Source organism: Pelophylax lessonae (genome assembly GCF_965119305.1).
Source record: "Pelophylax lessonae genome assembly, chromosome: 2".
NCBI lineage: Eukaryota > Metazoa > Chordata > Amphibia > Anura > Ranidae > Pelophylax > Pelophylax lessonae.
The window spans coordinates 57,343,016-57,367,722 of record NC_138769.1 but is presented as its reverse complement, the minus strand read 5'-3'; the positions used below and the strand labels follow the sequence as shown (position 1 = coordinate 57,367,722).

The following is a 24,707-nucleotide window of genomic DNA, read 5'->3' as shown; positions in this document are numbered from 1 at the left end:
ATACATTTTGACATCATTATAGTTACACATTCAACTGGACTTGTTCTGCAATGTTGAAGATGTTTCAGTACTAATCTAAGTAGCTAAGGGCTCATTTATACTAGGGGCTGGGGGCAGTAAAACCCCATGGTCTTTTACCACCCCACAATCGCTTTCTCTTTAGCTGCAAAGGCTACAGTTAGGGGTTACGTGGAATAATTAAAAAGGCTGCAGCAGGAATTATACCCCTGTTGCTTTGGGTGTGCACTACCACCTGCTGAATGTGACCCATTCAAGTAAATGGGGCCAGCTGTGCAGGCTGAGGACATACGGAAGCCTCTATCGGAGCTTTACAAGGAGCTGTTTGTCACACACCCCCCCCCCCCCATTGGCAGTGCATAGGTGCAGGGAACGGTGGGTGGAGGAGTTGCCGGACTTGAATGGTGATGACTGGGATGACATGTGGTGTTCCCCATTCACTTACCTGGTTTCTGCTAGGGATAGTTTAATCCACTTTAAAATTCCTGCCTACTACACGCCCGCACGGCTGGCTCGCATTTACCCGGGATCTTCCGCTGAGTGCTGGCGCTGTTCGCATTCCCCGGTGGATTTTGGGCACATCTTCTGGCGCTGCCCGATGGTTCAGGACTTCGGGACTGCTGTGCTGGCCTGTATTGAGGAGGTGGCGAAGGTGCCAGTTCCTAGATCTATGGAGGTCTGCCTGCTGGGGTTAGTTGATGGGGTGGTTCCCGGTAGGGCAATTCACACGTTATTGAGCTTGCTGCTCTTTTATGCTCGTTAGGCCCTGCTCCTACACCGGAAGAGCCAGTTGGCTCCCACCGTCCTATTTTGGAAGAGTCTGGTGAATAAGGTGACTCCGCTCTATAAGGCTACGTATCTCAGTAAGGGTTGCCCGTGTAAGTTTGATAAAGTATGGAGGCTGTGGCTAGATTTTCCGGCCTCGACCTCTGCTGACCGGTCCTGAGTGTCTTGGTGGAACTGTGTGCTTGAGCTGCTGTGTGGCGTGTGCTGTTGAACGCTTTCATTGCCTGACTGAAGCACGGGGAAGGGTATTGTATTGTACTGTATTTCTTATTATACCTGAAGGAGAATGCAGACATATGCTGTTCATTGACTGTACTCTTTACTGGCACTATAGTGATACTGTAGGCATGCTGGGAATTTTTTGAAGGGTTTCTCTAGCCTCCTTGGAGGCATTTTCGTTTGTTGTACTGGGCCTGCTGGGTGGAGCCTGGGGTGGTGGATGGGTGGGCGGGGAGGGGGGTTTTGCTGGGCTGTTGTCAGCTGTTTTCTGTCTTTGTGTTAGCTCTGCGTGGCCTCTATTTTGTGTTATCTCTTTTTATTGTTTAAAATCAATAAACAGAAATTTTCAAACAAAAAGTAAATGGGGCCACACTGTAATTGCCCTGAAATCACGTGCAATGCATGCAGTTGCAGTGCACTGGTGCAGGAGTACAGCAGGCAGTGAGGAGGCGATGCAAGGGATGGGCTATTGAAGCCAGTGCCATCACTGCTCCAGGTTTTACTAGCCATTGTCAGAGTATTTTCTCCTCTCCCCTGCAGCTGCTGCTGGCTGACACAGGAGATTACATGACCGGACAGGAGCGGCCTGAAAATAGGTAAATATATACATCTTTTTTACACAGGTTAGTTCGCATAGGTGTTAGGAGAGGCAGGGGCAGTTTGAAGGCTAGCTAGGTGTATAGCTGGAATTCTACTTTAACCACTTTCGGCACTCCTTGGTTTTCATTGGTTATACTGGGATGATGCCTGCACCTACAGGCATCATCCTGGTATTGTTATTTTCTGGTGGCGATTCTCTACTAAGCAGAAGTGATCATGAGTGGCTAATTAGCCAATCGATCACTTCTGCGGGTGGTGGAAGTGGGGGTCTCAAAACCCCACCCCCCCCCCTCCCGGGCTCTCCGCCGATGCGGCCGGTGGTAATGGCTGCCTGAGACAGAGAGAGAGAGGAGCTGACATCATTCCCCCTCTCTCTGTAACCCTGGAAACCTCTCCGCCCCTTTGTTTACCTTCCCACCAACGGTCAGAGAAGCAGCCGGTTGGACCGACTCCAAATCTCTTCATAAAAAAGGACCTGTCACGGCCCATGCTATCACAAGGGATGTTGTTCATCCCTTGTGATAGCAATAAAGTTTGAACAAAAAAATAAAAAAAAGTGTAAAAAAAAAATATTTGTATAAAAACAAAAACATTTAAAGCGCCCCTGTCCCACTGTGCTTATGCACAAATGCAAACGCATGCGTTACTCCCATACGCATATGTAAACAGTCAGAGCGAGAGCAATAATTCTAGCACCAGACCTTCTGTGCCACTCTAAGAATTCTGGAGAATTTTAGGCACCATAATTTGCCGCTATTCCACGGGCAGACGCAATTTTAAAGCATCACATGTTGTGTATCTACTTACGCAACGTAACATTATCTTTCACATTATACAAAAAAATTGGGCTAACTTTACTGTACTGTTTTTTTTTTTTTTTGTTTTTATTCATGAATGTGTTATTTTTTTCCAAAAAAAATTGCGTTTGAAAAACCGCTTCGCAAATACTGTGTGACATAAAAAATTGCAACACACACCATTTTATTCTTAGGGTCTCTGCTAATAAATATATATGTGTATATATGTATATATAACAATTTTTTGGGGAACCCCTGATAATTATATCTACTGCTCACATGAAATTAGTGTAATGGCCAGTGGGAAAAATGCTACTTACACTTTGTGTTCAGTGGAAAGATCCCCCCCCCCCCTTTTCCATAAAAAGATCACTGGTTAACAGCTGTGGATGGACTGTGATTGTCATTTTTCTATCTTGATAACTATGCAGTGGGTAAAGAAAAGAATCACCCCCCTTTAAAATCACATTGTGTTGCTTTTCAGCCTGAAATGAAGACAAGCACAGTTTTTGTTTTTTCCTGCTTTCTTTGCAACATTTAACATCCAAGTGAAAGCTAGAACACCGACATGTCAGAAAAAAATGTTAAAAAAATTCAAAAACAATCACGGGGTTGAAAAAAGGATCACCCCCCCTAAAAATGACTCAATCAGGTGCAGCTAATCACCTTCTCAATGGCACACAAAGCCATTTGACCTTTAACTGTAATCAGCCGTGGTCATTTTGATTAGCTTTTCTGGAGCATTTCAGTCCCTGGTAGTGCAACTGAAGCAAACAATCAACTATGGCTGGCAAGGTACTGTCAAAAGATCTCCGGTATAAAGTTGTGGACAGGCACATGGATACAAACAAATTTCAAAGGCTTTATCAATTCCTAGAAGCACAGTGAAGTCTATTTTTAAGAAGTGGAAGGTATTTGGTACAACACAGACCCTCCCTGGATCAGGACGTTGCTCCAAACTGGAGGAAAGAGCCAGGAGGAAACTGGTCAGAGAGGCTACCAAGAGGCCTACAGCAACTCTAAAGCAGTTACAGGCATTTATGGCAAAGAGTGGTCATTGTGTACATGTGACAACAGTGTCGCAAATTCCCACAAATGTGGCTTGTATGAGAGGGTTGCAAGAAAAAAAAGCCACTCCTTAAGAAAGGCCACATGCAGTCACGACAGAGCTTTGACAAAACGCATCTTGAAGATACTGGAAAAAAGGTGTTCTGGTCAGATAAGACTAAAATTGAATTATTTGGCCTCAACACCAAACTATATGTCTGGCGGAAATTCAATACAGCTCACCAACCAAATAACATTCCTACATTATGGTGGTGTTTCTCTGCAACAGGGACAGAAGGACTTGTCGGGAAAGAAGGTAAAATGGATGGGGCAAAATACTTGATAGGTGGGTGAAATTCTTGTGGAAAATCTGCTGCCCTCTGCCAGAAATATGTCAATGGGAAGAAGGTTTACCTTCCAACATGCCAGTAACCCAAAGCACACATCAAAAATGACCACACAGTGTTTAAATGAGAAAAAGGTAAATGTCCTTACATGGCCTAGTCAGAGCCCAAACTTAAACCCCATTGAAAATCTGTGGAATGACTTGAAGGCTGCAGTCCACAAACGGTCACCATCAAATTTAACTGAACTGGAGCAGTTCTGCAAGGAAAAATGGGCAACTATTGCAAAGTCTAGATGTGCAAAGTTGGTAGCGATATATCCCAACAGACTAAAAGCTGTAATGAAAGCAAAAGGTGGTTCAACAAAATACTGACACAAGGGGGTGAGCCTTTTTCCAACTCTGTGATTCTGTTTTTTATTTATTTATTTTTTTCTGACCTGGTGGTGGTAAATCTTTCATCTTGGATGTTATAAGTTGTTATAAGCTGCTGGATAAAACAAAAACTGTGTCTGTTTTAATTTCAGGCTGCAAAGAAACAACGTGGTTATTTTAAAGGCGGTGAATATTTTCTATACCCACTGTAGCTATTAAAAATATCCATGGTGTCAAATAAATAAAAAAAAAAAAACTGGAGGAACTTTAGTTGAGAGACTGTTGTATACCATGCTTTTATGTTTTTAGCACTACACCTATTTTTATCATAAAATTTTAGACTTGTTCCTTTTTTTAAAAACACTTTTAAAAAATCACAACGTACTATAGATGTACTATAGATTCTGCTCAGGAAATAATACATGGCAGCATGTGTAATAATATATGGGTAGATCAGTTAGCAAATGGTCATGTTCCCTGAAAATGAACAATCATATCTGGCAAAATTTATAAGCAAATTGATCATTGTATGTTGTTTTTTTTTTTTTTTTTTTTTCTCTTTTGGGGGGGGGGGGGGGGGGTTGAAGGAAGATTTTCACTCACTTCCTGTCAGGTCACAGGGACAGGAAGTGAGGTGGGATCTTTGCAATGTAACAAACACTTTTCGTAGACCCAGGAAAGACTGCAAACTCTGAAAATGTTGTGTTCCTATTTGGGGAAACTTACCCTCACCTCCTCAACAGAAGCAACACATTAGGGTTGATTTACTAAACCTGGACAGTGCAAAATCTGTTGCAGCTGTGCATGGTAGCCAATCAGCTACTAACTTCAGCTTGTTCAATTAAAGAAGAATATAGGCAAAATAGGCAATTAGGGATAGGCAAAATAAATCACTCATTGGAACACCCCCCTACACAAAACACTAAACAATTAATCCAATTTTGAAAATCCTTACAATTTAGGAGAAAAGCCTAATTGAATTGTCATGACCTAATCTCTATAATTCAAAAGATAACAGCATCTGCTTTGCCAGCAGCAGGGGTTACATCATATCCTCTCCTCTCTCTCTCTGCAGTAAAAGGAAACTACAATTCCCATCAACCACAGGGAATTGTAGTGAATGTTGTTGGGTACACTAGGCCTGTATATGTTGAATGTGTCTGGGAGTTTCAGTCCATCTACCACTACAAGTGAGGCCGAATTACATCACTGAATAGAAATACAATCGGCACAAACAATCGCACACTAGTACAATTAAATTTCAAGCTGAACACTAAAGGGTGCATCACTTGGCCCGATCTTTAAATACAAACGAACACACAGTGCAGGGCAGTATACTAATAGAAATAAGACATATAAAATATCCAAAAAGATGTGAATATCTATAATAAAAAGTCCATAGTAAAGCCAAAAATTCCCTTAATGAGCAAACATAGTTTCAAACAGTAAGTGAACGAAAATAGAAAGATCCCTTTCAGGTGGGAATTCCCTTCACCCACAGAAACACACCGCGCTCACCTCAGCGAGGTGAACTGACGTTTCGATAGAAGGTCTGTGGACGTAGTGTATATGGTAGAAGTTTGATAGCTGCAGATTCCTCTGCTTAAACCTTTAAATAAAATATTTCATCACTGCTTTCTGGGGAAAGAACTACAGAAGAGCCCTGAAGAGACAAGAACTCACTGCTCAAGGTGGTGTAATTGCCTGATGACTCACACCGGTGCATGCCCCCGCTCGCCTCCGTGAAAACTTGATAAAGTAATTGGCAGCACTCCAGGTTGAGTCAAAATCCAGATTTATTGACTGGACATCCAAATATGACAATCGTGACAAGGTAGACGCGTTTCACAATCTGGTAATGATTAAGCACACAGTCTGTGTGTGAAACGCGTCTACCTTGTCATGATTGGCATATTTGGATGTCCAGTCAATAAATCTGCATTTTGACTCAACCTGGAGTGCTGCCAATTCCTTTTCCTACAGAAGAGTCCTGCCAAGACCAGTGGCTGGGGGAATAGAAGAGATAGCGGCCACCGGTCTTACAAACAGCAGACCAAAGAGAATTACTGGTTTGATTTGAAAATGAATAGGCCATTTCAGAGCAACTACCGAGTGGAGTGGACCAGAACATGGATGACTTATTCAGTGTTGGTAGGAAATCCGCAACAAGTAAATGTTAAGAAGTCCTGCCTTAACCACTTGCCGACCACGCTATAACCGAATGATGGCTACAGCATGGACGCAGGGGCGCCGCCCCCTCATCCATTAGGGGCGCCGCCCCCCATTCATGCTTCTGGCACCCTAATCTACAAGCAAGGATGCCGGACGCATGGAGTTCAATGTGGATTTTTTTTTTTTTTTTAAGCACCTGATTAGAACCAGAGGCTCTAATAGGCTTCAGAGCACTGCGCCCCGAACCCACCCAGTTGTGTGACAATAGCGAATGAATATTCGCTATTATCACACTGACTCGTCTCCCAGCCAATCAGGAAGCGGGTCGTGAGACCCCTTTCCTTATTGGCTAAAAAGAGATGTGATTTTACTGGCCATTGGCCAGGAAGAGGGAGGGGACACGCGGACAAGGAGAAGACACAGCGGCACTCTGTGAAGGAGCAGGTAAGATGCCGGACAGCCAGCCATCCATCCTGGGAGGGGGAGGAAGGAGGGAGGGGGTGGTAGAGTAGATTGCAGACCAGCCATCCGTCCCGCGGGGGGTTGTTGGTTTTGACGCCACCCCCCCCCCCCCAAATTTTTATTCACCAGCCGCCACTGCATGGACGGTTAGTTCTGAGAGGCCGTCATATGATGGCCTCCCATAATTGTGCCCGCTGCTGGGCGTGGGTGGCGTGCTCTGTACTCCGCATCCAGAGGACAATGCTGATCACAGATTGAGGTAAAGAGCCAATCAGCCGGTTATCGGCACTCCTTTCCTCATGCTGACAGCATGAGGAGAGGAGAAGAGAGTTGATAACTGGCTTCTCTAAAAGGGACATATACACTGATAGTCAGGGCACTGATTATCAGTGCAGTCCCAACAGTGACCACCAGTGCTGCCAATAAGTGCCCATCAGTACGCACATCAGTGAAGAAGAAAACCTTTTTTTTTTTAATTTTGCAAAAAATTAAAACCTAGTGGTGATTAAATTCCACCAAAAGAAAGCTCTATTGGTGTAAAGAATCACAAAAATTTTGTTTGGGTACAGTGTTGCATGACCGCACAAAATTGTCATTGAAAGTGTGACAGCGCTGAAAGATGAAAATTGACCTGGGCAGGAAGGGGGTAAAAGTGCACCGTAGGCAAGTGGTTAAGGTTTGAGAAAAAAAACTGAAAGCTAATTGGTTTCTATGCAAAGCTGCATCAGATTTTGCACTCTCCAGTTTTAGTGAATCAACCCCACAGAATCAAACAAAATATAAACAAAAAGCAACATAAATCAGGTCATGGATTCAGCACAATGTAAATGCCATGATTACAAAACATTTTTATACTAACCTGCAGTATTTTAATTCATATAAAGCAAGGTTTTTAAATTAAAACCAAATGATTGAGCTTGTATAATACATGATTATATGACAGTTTATTGCATACTCAGCATGTCTTTTCATCTAAAATATAATGAAATCCATCAATGTCTACAGAATTCTCCCAAGGCTGCCGCACATTTATTGAATGGCAAACAGTGATAACAGTCCCCACAGTTGTTATTGTGAAATAAAGTGCGCAGTCCTCAAATTTTTATCTAAGTAATGAATTGTTTTATGCTACCGTTGTTGGGTCAAAACAAGAAAATAGAGTACACAAAAGGAGTAAAATTGCTTATTTTTAGCAAAGCCGAGTTTTTGATCAGCCTGCAGTAGTGCTTTGTTATTTTTTTATTTATTTTTTTTACCCCTTAATGACAAGGTAAAACAAACCTTAAAGGAGTTGTAAAGTCAGAAGGTTTTTTATCTTAATGGATTCTATCCATTAAGATAAAAAGCCTTCTGTGTGTAGCAGCCGCCCCAGAAACCCCTAATACTTACCTGAGACCCAGCTCTATCCAGTGATGTCCATGAGTCCCTTGGCCTTCCAGGACTCTCCCTTCTGCGTGGCTAAGACACAGCAGTGGCGCCATTCACTCCTGCTGCTGTCAAAGTCAGTTAGCCAATCAGGAAAGAGAGGGGTTGGGACCAAACAGCTGAATGGACACATGGAGCTGCAGCTCGGCTTGGGTGCCCTCATAGCAAGCTGCTTGCTATGGGGGCACTCGACAGGAGGGAGGGGCCAGGAGCAGCAAAGAGGGACCCTAGAAGAGGAGGATCGAGGCTGCCCTGTGCAAAACCAACTGAACAGAAGAGAGAGGTATAACTTGTTTGTTATAAAAAAAAAAAACCACAAGACTTTACAATTATTTTATTTTTATTTTATTTTAAACTCTATTCCTCAAGCGTATTGTTTTTTTGAACCTGTAGTAGGGTTTAGAAACAATATGGCTATTTTGTCTTCAAAAAGGCAGTACAGTATAGTACGATTTGTGTGAACGAAGCCATACTCATATGCGATAGCACAGCACAAGGCATATTTTGGCTGGAGTTAAGTGACCAAAGCATATTTCAAAGTATTAAAACTCTAGCAATGAACTTATCTAATTGGCTCCCTTTTTGTTGGTTGCATATACTGTTGAAAATGATTTGTTATAGCTGTACAAAAAGAAACCTGTAGGTCACAGGTGTCAAACACAAGGCCCGCGGGCCGAATGCGCCCCCCCAGGCCATTTCATGTGGCCCTCGCACCTCTCCTGAAGCTGCGGCACCCCCCTTGTCTCTGCCCCCACCTTGTTTCTGTAGTCGACAGCAGAGAGGACATAACTCCTTTGCCAGATCCTGCACTCCTCTGTGCAGCTGTAGAAAGGTTTCTCTTTGCCCCCCCCCCAGGACATGGGGTGCTCTTCACATCTAATCCTACATATATGTATTGTATAAGTTCGCGACTTATACAATACATAATTTTTTAGGGGTGTGGTCACACTTGAAGTCGCAGCTCACTACCTGTCACCTTTAGCGCGGTTATAACCTTCTTTTTATTAATCCTACATATATAACCGGCCCTTTGAGGGCAACCATAGTGCTACTGCGGCCCGTGATGAAATGGGAGTTTGACACCCCTACTGTAGGTGATCAACCTTTTGGAAGAGCGAGGGCCACTTAAGTGATTTGGTAATTGATCACAGGCCACAATGAACTATGGGGTTTTACAGCCCAAACCACAAATGCTAACGAGCCTTTACTGTACTGATCCCCCTATAAGGCTGCTTTCACACTAATGTTCTGCGGTTTACAACACCGCAGGTGCAGCGCAGTGCACACGCGGCTTTCCTGCAGGTTAGCTGCACTCAGCCATAGACTTCTAATACTTCTTGTGGGTGTGGTGCACTTTCAAAAAGCACACCAAACCTGCAGGATATAATAGAAGTTTATGGCTCAGTGCAGCTGACCTGCAGAAAAGCCTCAGGTGCTCTGCACTGCACCGCACCTGGGGATTAGTGTGAAAGCAACCTAATGGCCATTTTTTTTTTTTTTTTTAGGTGCTAATATCCCAATTGTAAAAGTGCAGTGTATGTTTAATACACTGACCTCTTCCTCTTCCCTCTCCAGACTTCTAGAAAGGTATCCCTCTGCCTGGGACAGAAGATGGCACTACAGAGGAAGCATCGGCCTATGCGTCTCCTGCTCCCTCTGCAGCCGCCTCCTTCCTCCACTGCCGAAGCCGGTTCCATGCACTCTGATGCTCTGGGATGGCAGGTCGGTAACTGTTGATTGCAATCTGGGCTTGCTGACACCCCATCCCAGAGCATGGGCATGCACGTCACTGGTTTGTCGCAGGCCATGGGTTGAGCACCTCTGCTGTGGATTGCCTATGTTGCACTTATCAGTTGCACTGTTCCCAGCTATCTGTGTGGACTATAAAACACCTTCTCCCTATCTTATGGAGAAGGAGGGGTATTCTGTCCATTGGAATATATGGGGCAGAAAGTAAGGTGAGCTGCTAGTGAACACTGATTGAAACACACGGAGCACTTGTGTGCGGATTGGAGCACCAGCACTTTATATTTAATATTTGCATGGCACGGAAGGATCCTTTATTAATTGACAAGATTTTATTCATTTTTTATTAATTTCACTATGGACTTTTCTCACATAGTCTATATGCACATGATATGAATTAATTTATATATTTATGAATATTTTATGTGATTAATGTGTACAAGTATATATTTTTCACGTTTTTAATTGATTAATTTATTTTTTGTGAGCTGTGTGAATCACCACTGTTGTACACTTAAATATTGGTATTTAATGGGTGCTACTTAATATTTTATTTATTTTTTAATGTACCTCTGGCGCTGCATTATTTTGATATCTGGTTTGACATTTGTGTTTAGTGAAGACACTAAATGTATACTGCCATTGTGGTGTAAATTTATACTCACTTGGGATTGCGCTGATTTTATTGTTATTTACGGGTATTCTGTCCTAGTCCTGTTTTAGGATGACAACACAGCTCCTCCTTAGACACAGTGTGGAGCATGAGCGTTGTCACTCTAGGCCGGGAAGTGTACTATTGGTTGTTCGGTTACAAATCTCAACCTTCCAATCAACTTGCTGTATTCACTTTTCTCATCCAAATGCTAAAGATTACAAAATCATTGACTTCAAGCAGATATCTCGCTGAATTTAAAAAGGGATTTTCACCTTTGCTAGTGCTGGTAAATGCATGCTCACACAACCTGAAACTGTTCTAATTTCCTTTATCATAATTTTTTTTTTCTCCTGTTCCCCAGACATTAAGCACAGACGGATACCAATTTTGTTTTTTGCTAACAAAATGGACCTGAGAGACTCTCTGTCATCTGTGAAGGTTTCTCAGTTGCTGTGTTTAGAGAACATCAAGGACAAGCCGTGGCATATTTGGTAATGGTTCTATTATTTTGAAGTGCGTGTGTGTGCACAATAAAGATGTTTTGATTGCTAGAAGTGTCTATAACCCAGAATACAATTCTCCCTGTGCTGCAACTCTAAGCAGAAATGTGTTCTCAATAACTGTACAGCAGCGAGAATCCTTCAGGAGCAAAAAATAAACTAAGGTGACAGAACCCATGGCAGAGCCTTTACATTCTGGTTTAACCATAGTGCAAGTTTCTGTTGAATTCTGAAAGATTCCAAGTCCTTCAGGTATAAACCAGTTAATAGAAGACAGGGGTCAATGTCTAAGGCAGGCATGTCCAAAGTCTGGCCCACGGGCCAAATACGGCCCCAAGGGTAATTTGGAAAAATCTATTGTTGTGGCCCCTGTGAATCCCCGAGAGCTGCTCAGGACCCCTGGGATCTCTGGGTCTCTAAACGCCGCAGGACTGCACGTTTTGCCATATTAGTTATTTTACCATTCATTTTATACATCCTTTTTTATATATGCTACTGTTTTGAATGACTTGTACTCAAAATGATGGTCCATCCTGGCCCACTGTGTCCAATTCCATTTTTTCCTGTTAGGGCTCGTTCACACGGAGCGGACCGTATTGCTATCCGCTCCGGCACTTTTTTTTTTTTTTTCACAGACACGGATTACACTTGTGTCATCCAGTCCGTATGTCTGCATATCATCCCATCCGTTTGCGGATGATCTACGGACATAATGTATGTCTATGGGCATTGCGGATGTCAGCGGATGACACCGCTGACATCCGATTTTGCATCCGTTCCGTTTTTTAAATGGAACAAAAATAGGGTTCTGTTCCGTTCCAAAAAACGGAACAGAACTGAAAGGACAAAAATCGGATGTCAGCGGATGGTCATCTGCTGACATCCGCAATCCCATAGACATTCATTATGTCCGTATAACACCCGCAAACAGATGGGGTGATTTACGGACATACGGAACGTCCGTGTGAAAGAGCCCTTACTTGTGAATACACTATTGTTAACTGCCCCCACTAGCTTTTCCCAATTTGGCCTTGGATTAGACTAAAAAACACAAATAAATATGGTGCTAGTATGACAGGACCACCACCCTTTCCATGATAATTGGCATAACACCTGGGGGTCAAGTAGCAGCTGTGTGAGAACAAAACACACCAGGAGGGATGTTCAAAAGTATCAGTCACATAAGGGTTAACCACATATAAGCACTATAGGATTCCACCGATGATGATTACTGATGGCAGCAGTAATAGTCATGAATGATGCCAATGTAGTAAATTGAACATTGAAAAGTTGTCAGGGCAACCATACAAGAAGCAGGCACTCCTCCCCCTCCCCTGCATTGGGTCACCGCACATGCCGCTCACCACCAGCGGCTCTATAGCGGTTCAAGCCTTGTGTGGGTCCTCCTTCCCCGAGAGTCTGACGTCATATCCGGGTCCCCTTCCCGGACGGCACTCATCGTGGGTGATCGGATCGGCCACAGACGACAATCCTCCTTGCCTCCTATATCAGGCATTGTGTGACCCCTTTTCCACCCTTCCCTGTCCAGGATTGAGGCATTCCGTTATCATCTCCTCACAGCCTGAGCCAGGCACAACTGTCCACACTGCTGCATTGTTCCTTGCTAGTTTTATGCCTTCACACATACTGGATGGTCACCAAGCTGTGAGTTTTTAACCCCTTATTTTGGCTTCACCATCGCAGATCCAGCGGGGGTCATTGTACAAGGTGGAACTGATTTTGAAGAAAAAACTTTTCAATGTTCTATTTACTACATTGGCATCATTCATGACTATTATTGCTGCCATCATTAATCATCAGTGAATTCATATAGCGCTTATATGTGGGTAACCCTTGTGTGATTGATTAGGGAGCACGCATGCTCCGAATTGAGATGAATACATTTTAAAATCTCAGTTAATGTCAGTTGGTCTAAATCAGTTATACTGTAAATATATTTGGACACAACATGTATACTTGGTGTTATGTTCCTGTTGACATTTTTTTAATTTAAAAATTGACAGACAACCTTTATTACCAATAATATGTAATGTACTTCCCTGACATATATTTCAGCTTTCTGGATTTTTTTTTCATCTGGCCTTCAGATATGAAAGGCAGAGTGATTGAACACCTGCCTGTTGGCTTTCGTTTTATCATCAGCTCCATCTAGTGACCATAATGCAGCATTTTCCTGAAATATCTCAACCAGGAAAAATACTACATTATGGCCACTTGAAAGATCTGATGATCACAGGAAATCACTGTATTAAGAAAATTAGAGACAGAATTTGTGAGGACTGGACGAATTCTTGTGACATTTGTCCCAGCTATTTTTTTTTTTTTTAAATAAACACCTTATTCTTATTCTTTTAGAGACAGTTCAGACTTAATCTGTGTGTGCAGCTTCTTCTTTCCCTTACTATACCGCTATCATGCCTTGTAAGCCAGCATGAAGCTAAAAACACAGATGAACCAAAACTCCCTGCACCTAAAAAATAAGCATTTGGCTTTATACAGTATTGGTTGGGTCCCATTGATTTATTTCTATAACGGAATGTTCCAGAGGTACTAGTCTTTGGTTCCTTTTGTATGACCCAAGGAGGTTTTTATTTGTTATAAGATAAGCTATTTACATCAATGGTAATTTATTTATTGATGACTGTTATCACTACATACTGCATGTACAGCTCTAGCTATGATTAGATAATACCCATAACTATGATCAACAACTGATGCAGCCATTGTGAATGCCCCCTCTTTTGGAAATCTTTGTGTTACTAAGCCTAAAAAAAAAAAAAAAAAAAAAAAAAAAACGTAGTTCTGGAACCCCCTTTCTGGTTCCTGTCTTCCGGTGACTCACTCCCCTTATAGGGACCCATAGGGGGAGATTTCCTAAAACTGGTGCACACAGAATCTGGTGAAACTCTGCATAGTAGCCACTCAGCTTCTAACTTCAGCTTGTTTAACCACTTGCTGACCTGCCGCCGTAGTTTTACGGCGGCAGGCCGGCTCTATTACATGAAACGACGTACCTGTACAAAACAGTGGGGGCGCGCGCGCCGATTGGCCAGAGGGGAGACAATCAACGGGTCTGGCGGACGCAATGTCTGCTTACCACCAGCGATCACTCCCCATGGAGACAGAGCGGCGGTCTGCCTATGTAAACAAATCAGATCCTGTATTCCTGCTATTAAGGAACACAGGTCCCTGTGTTCATCTTTTGAGTCCATCCCCCACACAATTAGAAAGCATCCCCTAGGAGCACACTTAACCCTTTGATCACCCCTGGTGTTACCCCCTTCCCTGCCAGTGTAATTAGTACAGTAACAGTGCATATTTTTAGCACTGATTACTGTAGTAATGTCACTGGTCCTCTCAAAAGTGTCAGTTAGGTGTCCAATCTGTCCACCGCAATGTCGCAGTCCCACTAGTAAAAAATAAATAAAAAATGACAGCAATCCCCTAGTTTGTAGACGCAATAACTTTTGCACAATATACACTTATTGGGATTTTTTTACCAAAAATATGTGGCAGAATACACATTGGCCTAAACTGATGAAAAATTTTGATTGTTAAAATTTTTTTACTGGATATGTTTTCAGCAGAAAGTAAAAAATAGGGCCCTTTCACACGGGCGCTCCGTATGTCCGCAAATCATCCTATTTTTTGCAGATTATTTATAGACATAATGTAAGTCAATGGCATTGCGGATGTCAGCGGAATACCATCCGCTGACATCCGATTTTCTTCCTTTCAGTTCTGTTCCGTTTTTTGGAATGGAACAGAACCCTATTTTTCCTCCGTTCAAAAAACGGAAAGGAAGCAAAATCGGATGTCAGCGGTGTCATCCGCTGACATCCGCAATCCCCATAGACTTACATTATGTCCGCATATCATCCGCAAATGGATGGGATGATATGCGGACATATGGAGCGGATGACACAAGTGTCATCCGCTCCGTGAAAAAAAAAAAAAAGTGCCGGAGCGGATCGCAATGCAGTCCGCTCCGTGTGAAAGAGCCCATATTGTTTTTTTTTTTTTTCCAGAATTGACGCTCTTTATTTGTTTATAGCGCAAAAGCTAAAAACCACAGATGTGATCAAATACCACCAGAAGAAAGCTCTTTTGTGGGAAACAAATTACATAAATTTTATTTTGGTACAGCGTCGCATGACCACGCAATTGTCAGTTAAAATAATGCAGTGCCGTATCGCAAAAAATGGCCTGGACCTTAAGGGGGGTAAAACCTTTCAGTCCCTAAGTAGTTAACGCTTTGACAATAAAACCTGGAAGTTGGTTACTAGGCACAGCTGCACCAGATTCTGTGTGCACCTCTATTAGTAAATCTCCCCCATCTAATCACCTTTACCTGGCTACATGGATGTGTTACTTTTTGTCTACTGCTTCTGATACCTTCTGCTACTGATTGAAAGTGGCTGCAGCCTTTGCTGTCCCTGCTACTGTGTGCATGAAGGGCACAGGGAGCGCGCACCACTTTCCAGTTGTTTTTGGGGGCGTTGAGGACCTGGAGCTGGCGGCAGTGAGCAGGGAGGGTGAGTTTAATATATGGGCCCGCATTACAGAAAATGTACTGGGTAATGTTACAACGCATGCAGTGTCTTCCAAACAACTTTAATGACCTTTCCGATTGTTGGTTCATTTATTGGTTCCTCTAAATGTCAACACTTTTATTTTTTATTTTTCATATAGTCTTCAATATGATAAATCTCACTGATCATGCCCTGTGCTGACTACCCTCTTATCTTTATCAGTGCAAGTGATGGACTGAAGGGTGAGGGCCTTCAGGAAGGAGTGGACTGGCTACAAGGTAGGTGATTATTTTTTCGTTTTTATTTTTTTCGCACCATTGCTGCTTCACTCTCAGCTTCTCTTTCCTTGTCTTGCTCTCTTCCCCACTTCCCCTCTTTTCTCTCTTTGGCTCTCTCTCTGTTCCTTTTCTGCTGTTCTCATTTCTGTCTCTTTCTTCTCTTGCCTTACTCTTCTTGACTGTTTCCAAACTCTTTACATTAGTACATCAGAGCACTTTTTCTGTTCTCTCTCTCTCTCTCCCCCTCTCTCCCCTTCCCTCCCTCTCTCTCTCCCTCCCTCTCTCTCTCCCTCCCTCTCTCTCTCTCCCTCCCTCTCTCTCTCTCTCCCTCTCTCTCTCCTTCTCCCTCTCTCTCTCCCTCCCTCTCTCCTTCTCCCTCTCTCCCTTCCTCCCTCCCTCCATCTCCCCCCCTCTCTCTCCCCCCTCCCTCTCTCTCTCCCCCCCTCCCGCCCTCTCTCTCCCCATTCCTCTCTCCCTCTCTCTCTCTCCCTCTCCCTCTCTTTCTCTCTCTCCCCCTCCCTCGCTGTCTCTCTCTCCCCCTCCCTCGCTGTCTCTCTCTCTCCCCCTCCCTCGCTCGCTGTCTCTCTCTCTCTCTCCCCCCCCTCCCTCGCTTTCTCTCTCTCTCTCTCTCTCTCTCTCTCTCTCTCTCCCCCTCCCTAGCTGTCTCTCTCTCTCTCTCCCCCTCCCTCGCTGTCTCTCTCTCTCTCTCTCTCTCTCTCTCTCTCCCCCTCCCTAGCTGTCTCTCTCTCTCTCTCCCCCTCCCTCGCTGTCTCTCTCTCTCCCCCCCTCCCTCGCTGTCTCTCTCTCTCCCCCCCTCCCTCGCTGTCTCTCTCTCTCCCCCCCTCCCTCGCTGTCTCTCTCTCTCTCCCCTCCCTCGCTGTCTCTCTCTCCCCCTCCCTCGCTGTCTCTCTCTCTCTCTCTCCCCCTCTCTCTCTCTCCCTCTCTCTCCCCCTCCCTCGCTGTCTCTCTCTCCCCCTCCCTCGCTGTCTCTCTCTCCCCCTCCCTCGCTGTCTCTCTCTCCCCCTCCCTCGCTGTCTCTCTCTCCCCCTCCCTCGCTGTCTCTCTCTCCCCCTCCCTCGCTGTCTCTCTCTCTCTCACTCTCTTTCCCTCTCTCTCTTTCTCCCTCTCTCCCCCCTCCCGCCCTCTCTCTCCCCATTCCTCTCTCCCTCTCTCTCTCTCTCTCTATCTCCCCCTCCCTCTCTTTCTCTCTCTCTCTCCCCCTCCCTCGCTGTCTCTCTCTCCCCCTCCCTCGCTGTCTCTCTCTCCCCCTCCCTCGCTGTCTCTCTCTCTCTCCCCCTTCCTCCTCTCCCTTCCTCCCTCCTCTCCCTTTCTCCCTTCCTCCCCTTCCTCCCTCCTCTCCCCTCCCTCCCTCCCTCCTCTCCTCTCCTTCCCTCCTTCCTCTCCTCTCCTTCCCTCCTCTCCCTCCTCTCTCTCCCCCCCTCTCTCTCCCTCTCTGCTCTTTTGTCTTCTCCCTCCATGTCTACATCTTTCTTACCTTTTTCCTTTTCTTTCTCTCACCATCTTCCTTCCCCCGTTCTGTCTCTGTCCCCTCTGCTGTTTTTACTTTCTGTCTCTCTCCCTCTCACTTTCTTACTCTTCTCGCTCTGTCTCGCTTTCAGTTATTTCTTTCATTTTGTTATTTCCATTTCTTCCGCTGTCAGATCAAATCACACAGTGAGTATGGCTGCATTCATTTGCTTATTTTGTTTTGTTGCTTTTAGTCTTTAGCGCCATACTAGATCTTTTTAAAATTGCTGTTCGTCACTTGGTATCAGGCTGGCCACAAATGTATTGCCCATTTATTTCAAGTTTATTCTTTTTATTACAGTACTTCTCTGGGGAATGTATATGTATTAAACCTCTAATACAGATATAAAATCCTGCTAGTTGTGAATGTTAGTTTTGTCTTTTTCATTAAAATTACAATTTAGGTTATAGATAAAGATGAGAACAGGAACGGGAAGTGATCTGAATGTGGCCATGTGCAATGCAGTATATGCTGGTAACATTCTTTATGTATTTTTTGTTTTTTCTGTTTCAATGTTTTTATTGAAGCATTTCACAAGAAAGAATACAAAATATATGACCGAGAATGCGTATCTCCCACAATGTAAAATACATACTGAATGGGCAAAAGACCCAACATTTTTAAAGATTAAAAAAGCATATGAAAAAGGGGCGTTCTTTGTAAAGAAAATCTGCACAGTCAGTATAAAATGTACTATCAGTGTAGGCTAAGCCCAAAACTCGTTTAAACTCTAAATGTTAGTTAAACAAGGCACATCTCAGGCTCGTTATACAGTAAAGGACTGAGTAGCTACATATTGCATTTTCAACCCTAAGGTCAGCATGCAAACCTCAATGGGCTGTAGTTGCGCCTGGCTTTAGCTGTAGACATTCGTGGGAGGGGGCCTATACCTCCAGGAAAAGGAAGCCGCATCCCTTGTCACCCAGTAACCAGTCTTCACTCTGAGGAAGTAGTCATTTATCTAGATTTATTGGCAATAAGCAAGAAGACCTAATAGATATAATAGCGAAGAATGAGAAGAGAAGAAAGGTTGAGGGGGAAAGTAGGGTATGACCTTGCATGCCGAATCCCACCATTTAGAAGCTGCCTTAATCGGGTATGGATCTCCAGTCAGGTACTTGACCCATGGGTCCCAAACCTTCTCAAACATCCCCATTTTATCATTCAAGATCGCTGACATGCGCTCAATAATCATAATCCAGGAAAGTTTGTTTTTGAGCTGTTTGAATGACAAGTTGGACAATTTCCAAGATTTTGTGATAATAATTTTTGCTGATATGAATATAAAGGCTATGAGATGTCTCTGGGGTCTCAAGGCTGTCTCCACCTTGCAGCCCAGAAAAGCCCGTCTTGGGGATTTTAAAAGGTTTACTTGGGTGAGAGTGAAGATGAAATTGTACTCCCTAATCCAGTAACGCCTTACCTTAGGGTAGAGCTGCACAATTCTGGATAAAATGAGAATCACGATTTTTCTGCTTAGAATAAAAGTCACGGGGTAATATCATCTTTTACATTATGAAAAGAAAATAGTTTAACTTTATTGTTTTTTTTTTTTTATATTAAAGTGTATTTTTTCCCAAAAAACTGCGTTTGAAAGACTTCTGCGCAAATGCAGTGTGACATAAAGGATTGCAATGAACGCCATTTTATTCTCTAGGGTCTCCTCTAAAGAAAAAAAAACAAAAACACACATATATATATATATATATATATATATATATATATATATATATATATATAAAATGTTTGGGGGTTCCAAGTAAATTTCTAGCAAAAAATACTGATTTTAACTTGTAAGCAACAAGTGTCAGAAAAAAGCTTAGTCTTTAGGAGGTTAAACTGCCCTCGCTTACAGATCTCCCTTCCTTTGATCTTAGGCTACGTTCACATCTTGGCGTTGCTATTACAGGCGTTTTTATGGGTGTTTTTGCAGGCGTTTTACAGGCGTTTTTAGATTGACTATAGACCAATGGAAAACGCCTGTAATCTGCCCAAAAAGAAGCTCATGTACTTTTTTGAGCGTTGGGCGTTTTGCCCACGGCGTCAAAACGCTCAGATGTGAACAGGGGCCATTGAAATTAATAGGATTTGTCTTGTTGGGCGTTTTGAGAGCTGATCCTAGAGCAGAAAAACGCCCCCAAAACGCCTACATGTGAACGGAGCCTCATACATTGTGAAGCGTTGTGTTTATAGTTATCTCACAGACTTTACAATGTTGGAAACATTTGCCAGAGACTACTTTTTTTTTTTTACACTGTGAATGAGCAGAAAACAGCTCTGTAAGAATCGAGGACATGTCGTTTTAAGATCGAGAGGGGGGTGAATCGAGATCGCGATTTTTTAAACGATTAATCGCGCAGCTCTACCTTAGGGCACTGCAACTATATGTGGTACATCGTCCCTTCTTGTCCAAAGCCACGGAAAAACAAGGGAGACTCTCCCGTTACATAGGTTGCCAGCCTAGCTGGTACCATGTACCATCTCAGAAGCACTTTATAGTTTGCTTTGGTTATGTATTTTTTTGTTTTTAACCCTTTATTGGATTTTCCTGGCAACCAAACCCAATAAGTCACTACTCATGAAAAAAACAAAATCCTTTTATTACAAAATTATTTTAAAAATACACATTTTTAAAAGCACACAGGGCCATATTTTGGCCTGAAGAAGGACATTTCACAATTATATACAGATAATAATGGTACTTCTCGAATACTGTATATCTTATGAAGTTTGATATTAAGCAGATTGCTTGCTTAAGACATCATACAGCCAACGCGTTTCTAGATTCATTTAATCAATTAATCTCATCCTCAGGGATAATCAGATGCCACTCTGAAATATCAAAGAAAACTTCCAATAACATGATGTCTATATGACATGTAGCATCACATCAAAATTAAACCATTTCATCACAACAGACTTATAAACATGACAAGAAATACCACCACTTATCAGAGTGTCTGCTCTTTTCAGTCTCCACTTCCACTTCCAATATGATATTGGAAGCTTTCTTTGATATTTCAGAGTGGCATCTGATTATCCCTGAGGAAGAGATTAATGTAATAAATGAATCTAGAAACGCGTTGGGATGTACTATGCCTTAAGCAAGCAATCTGCTGAATATCAAACTTCATAACATATGCAGTTTCGGAGAAGTACCATTATTATCTGTATATACTTGTAAAATGTCCTTCAGGCCAAAATATGTCCCTGTGTGCTTTTAAAAATATGTGCATTTCTGTAATAACTTTGTAATAAAAGGAATTTTTTTAATGAATTTTTACTTGTTGGATTGGTTGCTGGCAAAATCCCATAGAGGTTTAGGAAACAAAAAAACATGTAAATCGGGATGGTGGCAACCTTTTCCATGTACAGAGTGAACAAATGTAAACATTCTTATGTAAAGGGTATTTTTTAACACAATTTGCTACACTTATTGTAGGTTGATATGTTTTTGTAACCATTCCCCGGTGGCTCATCAGATATGGTGCTTAAAGCGGAGTTCCGGCCACAAACTCAACATAATCGATTTTGTGGCCATCCGCTTGCTTTTCTTTACCTGAAAAGGAAATGGATAGTTACGACTTTTTTTTTTTTTTTTTACTTACCTTGTTATTGTAGAAAGAAATACTCACCTTTCTTCCACTTCCTCCCTCGGCGGCCGCGGCCCGCGCCGTCACTTCCGGTTTGCAATGATTTCTGGGAGCTGAACGTCATCGCTCCCAGGAATCAATGCTACAGCACCGGCCCCACTCGTCACTTCCGGTGCGACGCCGCATTCCCTGCTAAACAGCTTCTGGGCATGCCCAGAAGCTGTGGAGGAATGCGTTGCAGCACCGAAAGTATCAAGAGGGGCCGGTACAGGCGCATTCTGGGAGAAGAGGACACGGAAGAGGACGCAGAAGAGGATCGCACTGGCTTCAGCTGCCCACATCAGAGATGGCAACGCTGGAGAAGAAATTTTAAAAGTGAGTATTTCTTCTTGCAGGTAAGTGCGAACCAGTTCTGTTCCGTTTTTTGGAACGGAACAGAACCCTATTTTTCTTCCATTTTAAAAAAAACAGAAAGGATGCAAAATCGGATGTCAGCGGTGTCATCCGCAATCCCATAGACATACATTCATTATGTCCGTATATTATCCGCAAACGGATGGGATGATATGCGGACATACGGACCGGATGACACAAGTGTCATCCGTGTCTGTAAAAAAAAAAAAAAGTGACTGAATGGACTACAAAAACGGAGCGCCCGTGTGAAAGAGGCCTTAGGCTACTCTTTCTATTTGCCAAATTTTTCTTGTATGCTGTTTTTTTGCCATAGAGCTACTCTTTAATCTACTGTATATTTAAGAGGGACTGGGTAGGTTATTAGAGGGTGTTCACTACATCCTATTTTATTAGCCTTGCCGTTTTTTTTTTTCTTTTTTTTCTATTTTCTAACACCCATCTTGCCTTATGACTCTATTGAGTGACATTACAGACAGTCTTTGGTAAGTTTTTTTTCTTTTGGGTTTGTACACACAGGCATCAATTAGGGGAGATCCTAATATACAGTGGGTATAGAAAAGAATCACCCCCTTTAAAATAATCATATTTTGTTGCTTTGCAGCCTGAAATGAAGACGGACACATTTGTTTTATCCAGCTGTATTTACTCAGTGCAACTTATAAAATCCAAGTGAAAAATATAACATCAACATGTCAGAAAAAAAAAAGAATTCAAAAACGGAATCACAAATTTGGAAAAAGGATCACCCCCTTATGTCAGAATTTTGTTGAAGCACCTTTTGCTTTAATTACAGCCTTTAGTCTCTTGTGATATGTCTCTACCAACTTTGCACATCTAGATTTTGCAATATTTGCCCACTTTTCTTTGCAGAATTGCTAAAGTTCAGGTAAACTTGATGGTGACTGTTTGTGGACTGCACTCTTCAAGTCATTCAACAGATTTTCAATGGGGTTTAAGTCTGGGCTCTGACTAGGTCCTGCAAGGACATTCACCTTTTTCTCCTCTAACCACTGTGCGGTCATTTTGCCGTGCGCTTTGGGTCAATGTCCTGATGGAAGGTAAACCTTCTTCCTATTGACAAATTTCTGTCAGAGGGCAGCAGATTTTCCTCAAGAATTTGATGGTATTTTGGATGTTCTAATTTGCACTAGTAAATACAGCTGGATGAAACAAAAAAATGTGTCTGTCTTAATATTAGGCAACAAACTGTAGTTATTTTAAAAGACGGGGGGGGGGTGTGATTTTTTTTTTTTTTTTCTACACCCACTGTACTGTATAAAACTGATTTGTATCACTTTGTGACACGTTGTAAGGTGCTGCGCAAACTATTGGCGCTATATAGATCCTGTATTATAATAATAATAATACATTGTTTTTAAAGCATGATTATTCTTTCATTATTCTTTCATCATAAAGATCTGCAATAATAATAAATAAAGTCCATGGTATTAAAACAGTGGAGCATAGTGCTCAATACACACAAGCTGGCAGGAAAGCAATTGCCCAGCTTTGTGTTGCATTCTATCAGACTCCACGTGATCTGCGGCTTGTGGCTGCATTTGGCAACAGCAAAACCTGTTCATCGTTATAGCCCCCTTCCTTTCCAAGTTGGCCTGACCCAATAGGGGTATAGTCAAACAAAAATAGGAGTAAAAATCTTTGCTTAGATTTGTGCACAGTTTTTGGAATTATTTTATTATAAGCTAATATTTTACATTTGAGATCTTGTAAGCATTTTCATGTAGCCACACCTGCAGTTTACACAGTATAAACAGACTGGAGTGCCTTCACAATATTCACATTAATTCCGGTAGTAATGATTACAGCTAAATATCTCTCTAGCACTCTGACAGCTCTTCCCAGTCAATTGCCTGAAGCTGCTGGCTGTTTGATTGGCAGAGCTGTGCTGTCAGTTAGTAGACCCAGCTCTGCCTCTGGGCTTGTCAGTCACATCTGCCACTTTGAGGAAAACTACTACAACTCTTAGTGCTGAACTCCAAGCAAGCCTCTAAAACAGTATTGAAATACATGTATGTAAACTGACAAAAGTTTAGAATTCTTTTCATGCACTCTTGTGATCCATCTAGAGTCAGGTGCTGGACCTGCAGCAAGGGCTATAACACACCTACATCCTGCTGGTTAGACAGCCATCATTTTGGTCAATCATCTTCTCCTCCTGTCAGCATGTTACCTGTATTAACCTGACAGCACTGTGCACTGCAGCAAAACCCTGTTGGTTCTGCTCCCTCTTCAAGTCTTGCAAGTAAATCTTAAGATAAATACATGCACTTGCTATATACCATTTAAAGGAGAAGTATAGCCAAAGCTATTTTGGCTGTACTTCTCTTGTAGGTCAAAGGAGTGCAGTTTGTTCTGCACTCCTGTGACCTGTTTTCAGCCGACACTGGGCTAAAGTCTGCCATCAGTTGATGTCACTCAGCCAATCCAGGCTCGGGAAAGATCCTGATCATATAGTCGGGATCCACCCAGATGCCTGAACCGAAACCTGGCACAGCCTCTCAGCGATCCACTGAGAGCCTGAGCCAGCCACTTCCGCCCCTTTACAGCCCAGCGCTCCAGTGAGCGCTGGAGGGGGAGAGCAGAGAGCCAGTGACTGACAGTTACTGCTCTCTGCTCAGAGTGGAGGGGAAGAACTGTGAAATCAGTGTGTTTGATTGCTCAGTTTTCACTTCAGAGCCGGCGGTGGACAGATGCAGCATTGGATTGATGCGGCATCCATCTAGGTAAGTATAAATGTTACTTCTCTTTTAAATGTAAATATATAATAATTGATTTTGTAACAAATACATGACTGGCTTAATTGTCATGGCGTTAAACTTCAAGGGCCTATGTAAGGAACTGATTTTCTCTTTATACAATCAATGAGAATGCAAAAGCAGCTTTATAAAGCTGAGTAGGTTAAACGCACTTGAGCAGGGACTCACGTCTGTTTCAAACTGATTGTACGCACAAGCAGAATAAATCTGAAAACACATTGCATTTACCTATCTATGCAAGCCATAAAGTGTGATCACTATTAAAAATGTTTCCATCATGTGATTTCAGTGCTCCCATATTGTCTTCTCCCAACCACGGCTGCAGGGTGGTGCCATCTGACAATTAGTGGGATTCCCTTTCGTTATCCTGTCAATGTACATTGCCACTTGGGCATTAATGATTATGTCCTTAGTGCATG

At 42.8% G+C, this 24,707-nt stretch overlaps 1 protein-coding gene across 1 annotated transcript in view; it reads left to right on the top strand.

Annotated features, from left to right (window-relative positions):
- The window catches only part of ARL6 (ARF like GTPase 6), a 140,752-nt gene that overhangs the window by 69,958 nt on the left and 46,087 nt on the right, over nucleotides 1-24,707 (top strand). The window contains exons 6-7 of the mRNA XM_082248539.1: nucleotides 11,007-11,136; nucleotides 15,921-15,976. Coding sequence (XP_082104665.1) covers nucleotides 11,007-11,136; nucleotides 15,921-15,976 — 186 coding nt within the window. The remainder of the gene's footprint in view (nucleotides 1-11,006; nucleotides 11,137-15,920; nucleotides 15,977-24,707) is intronic.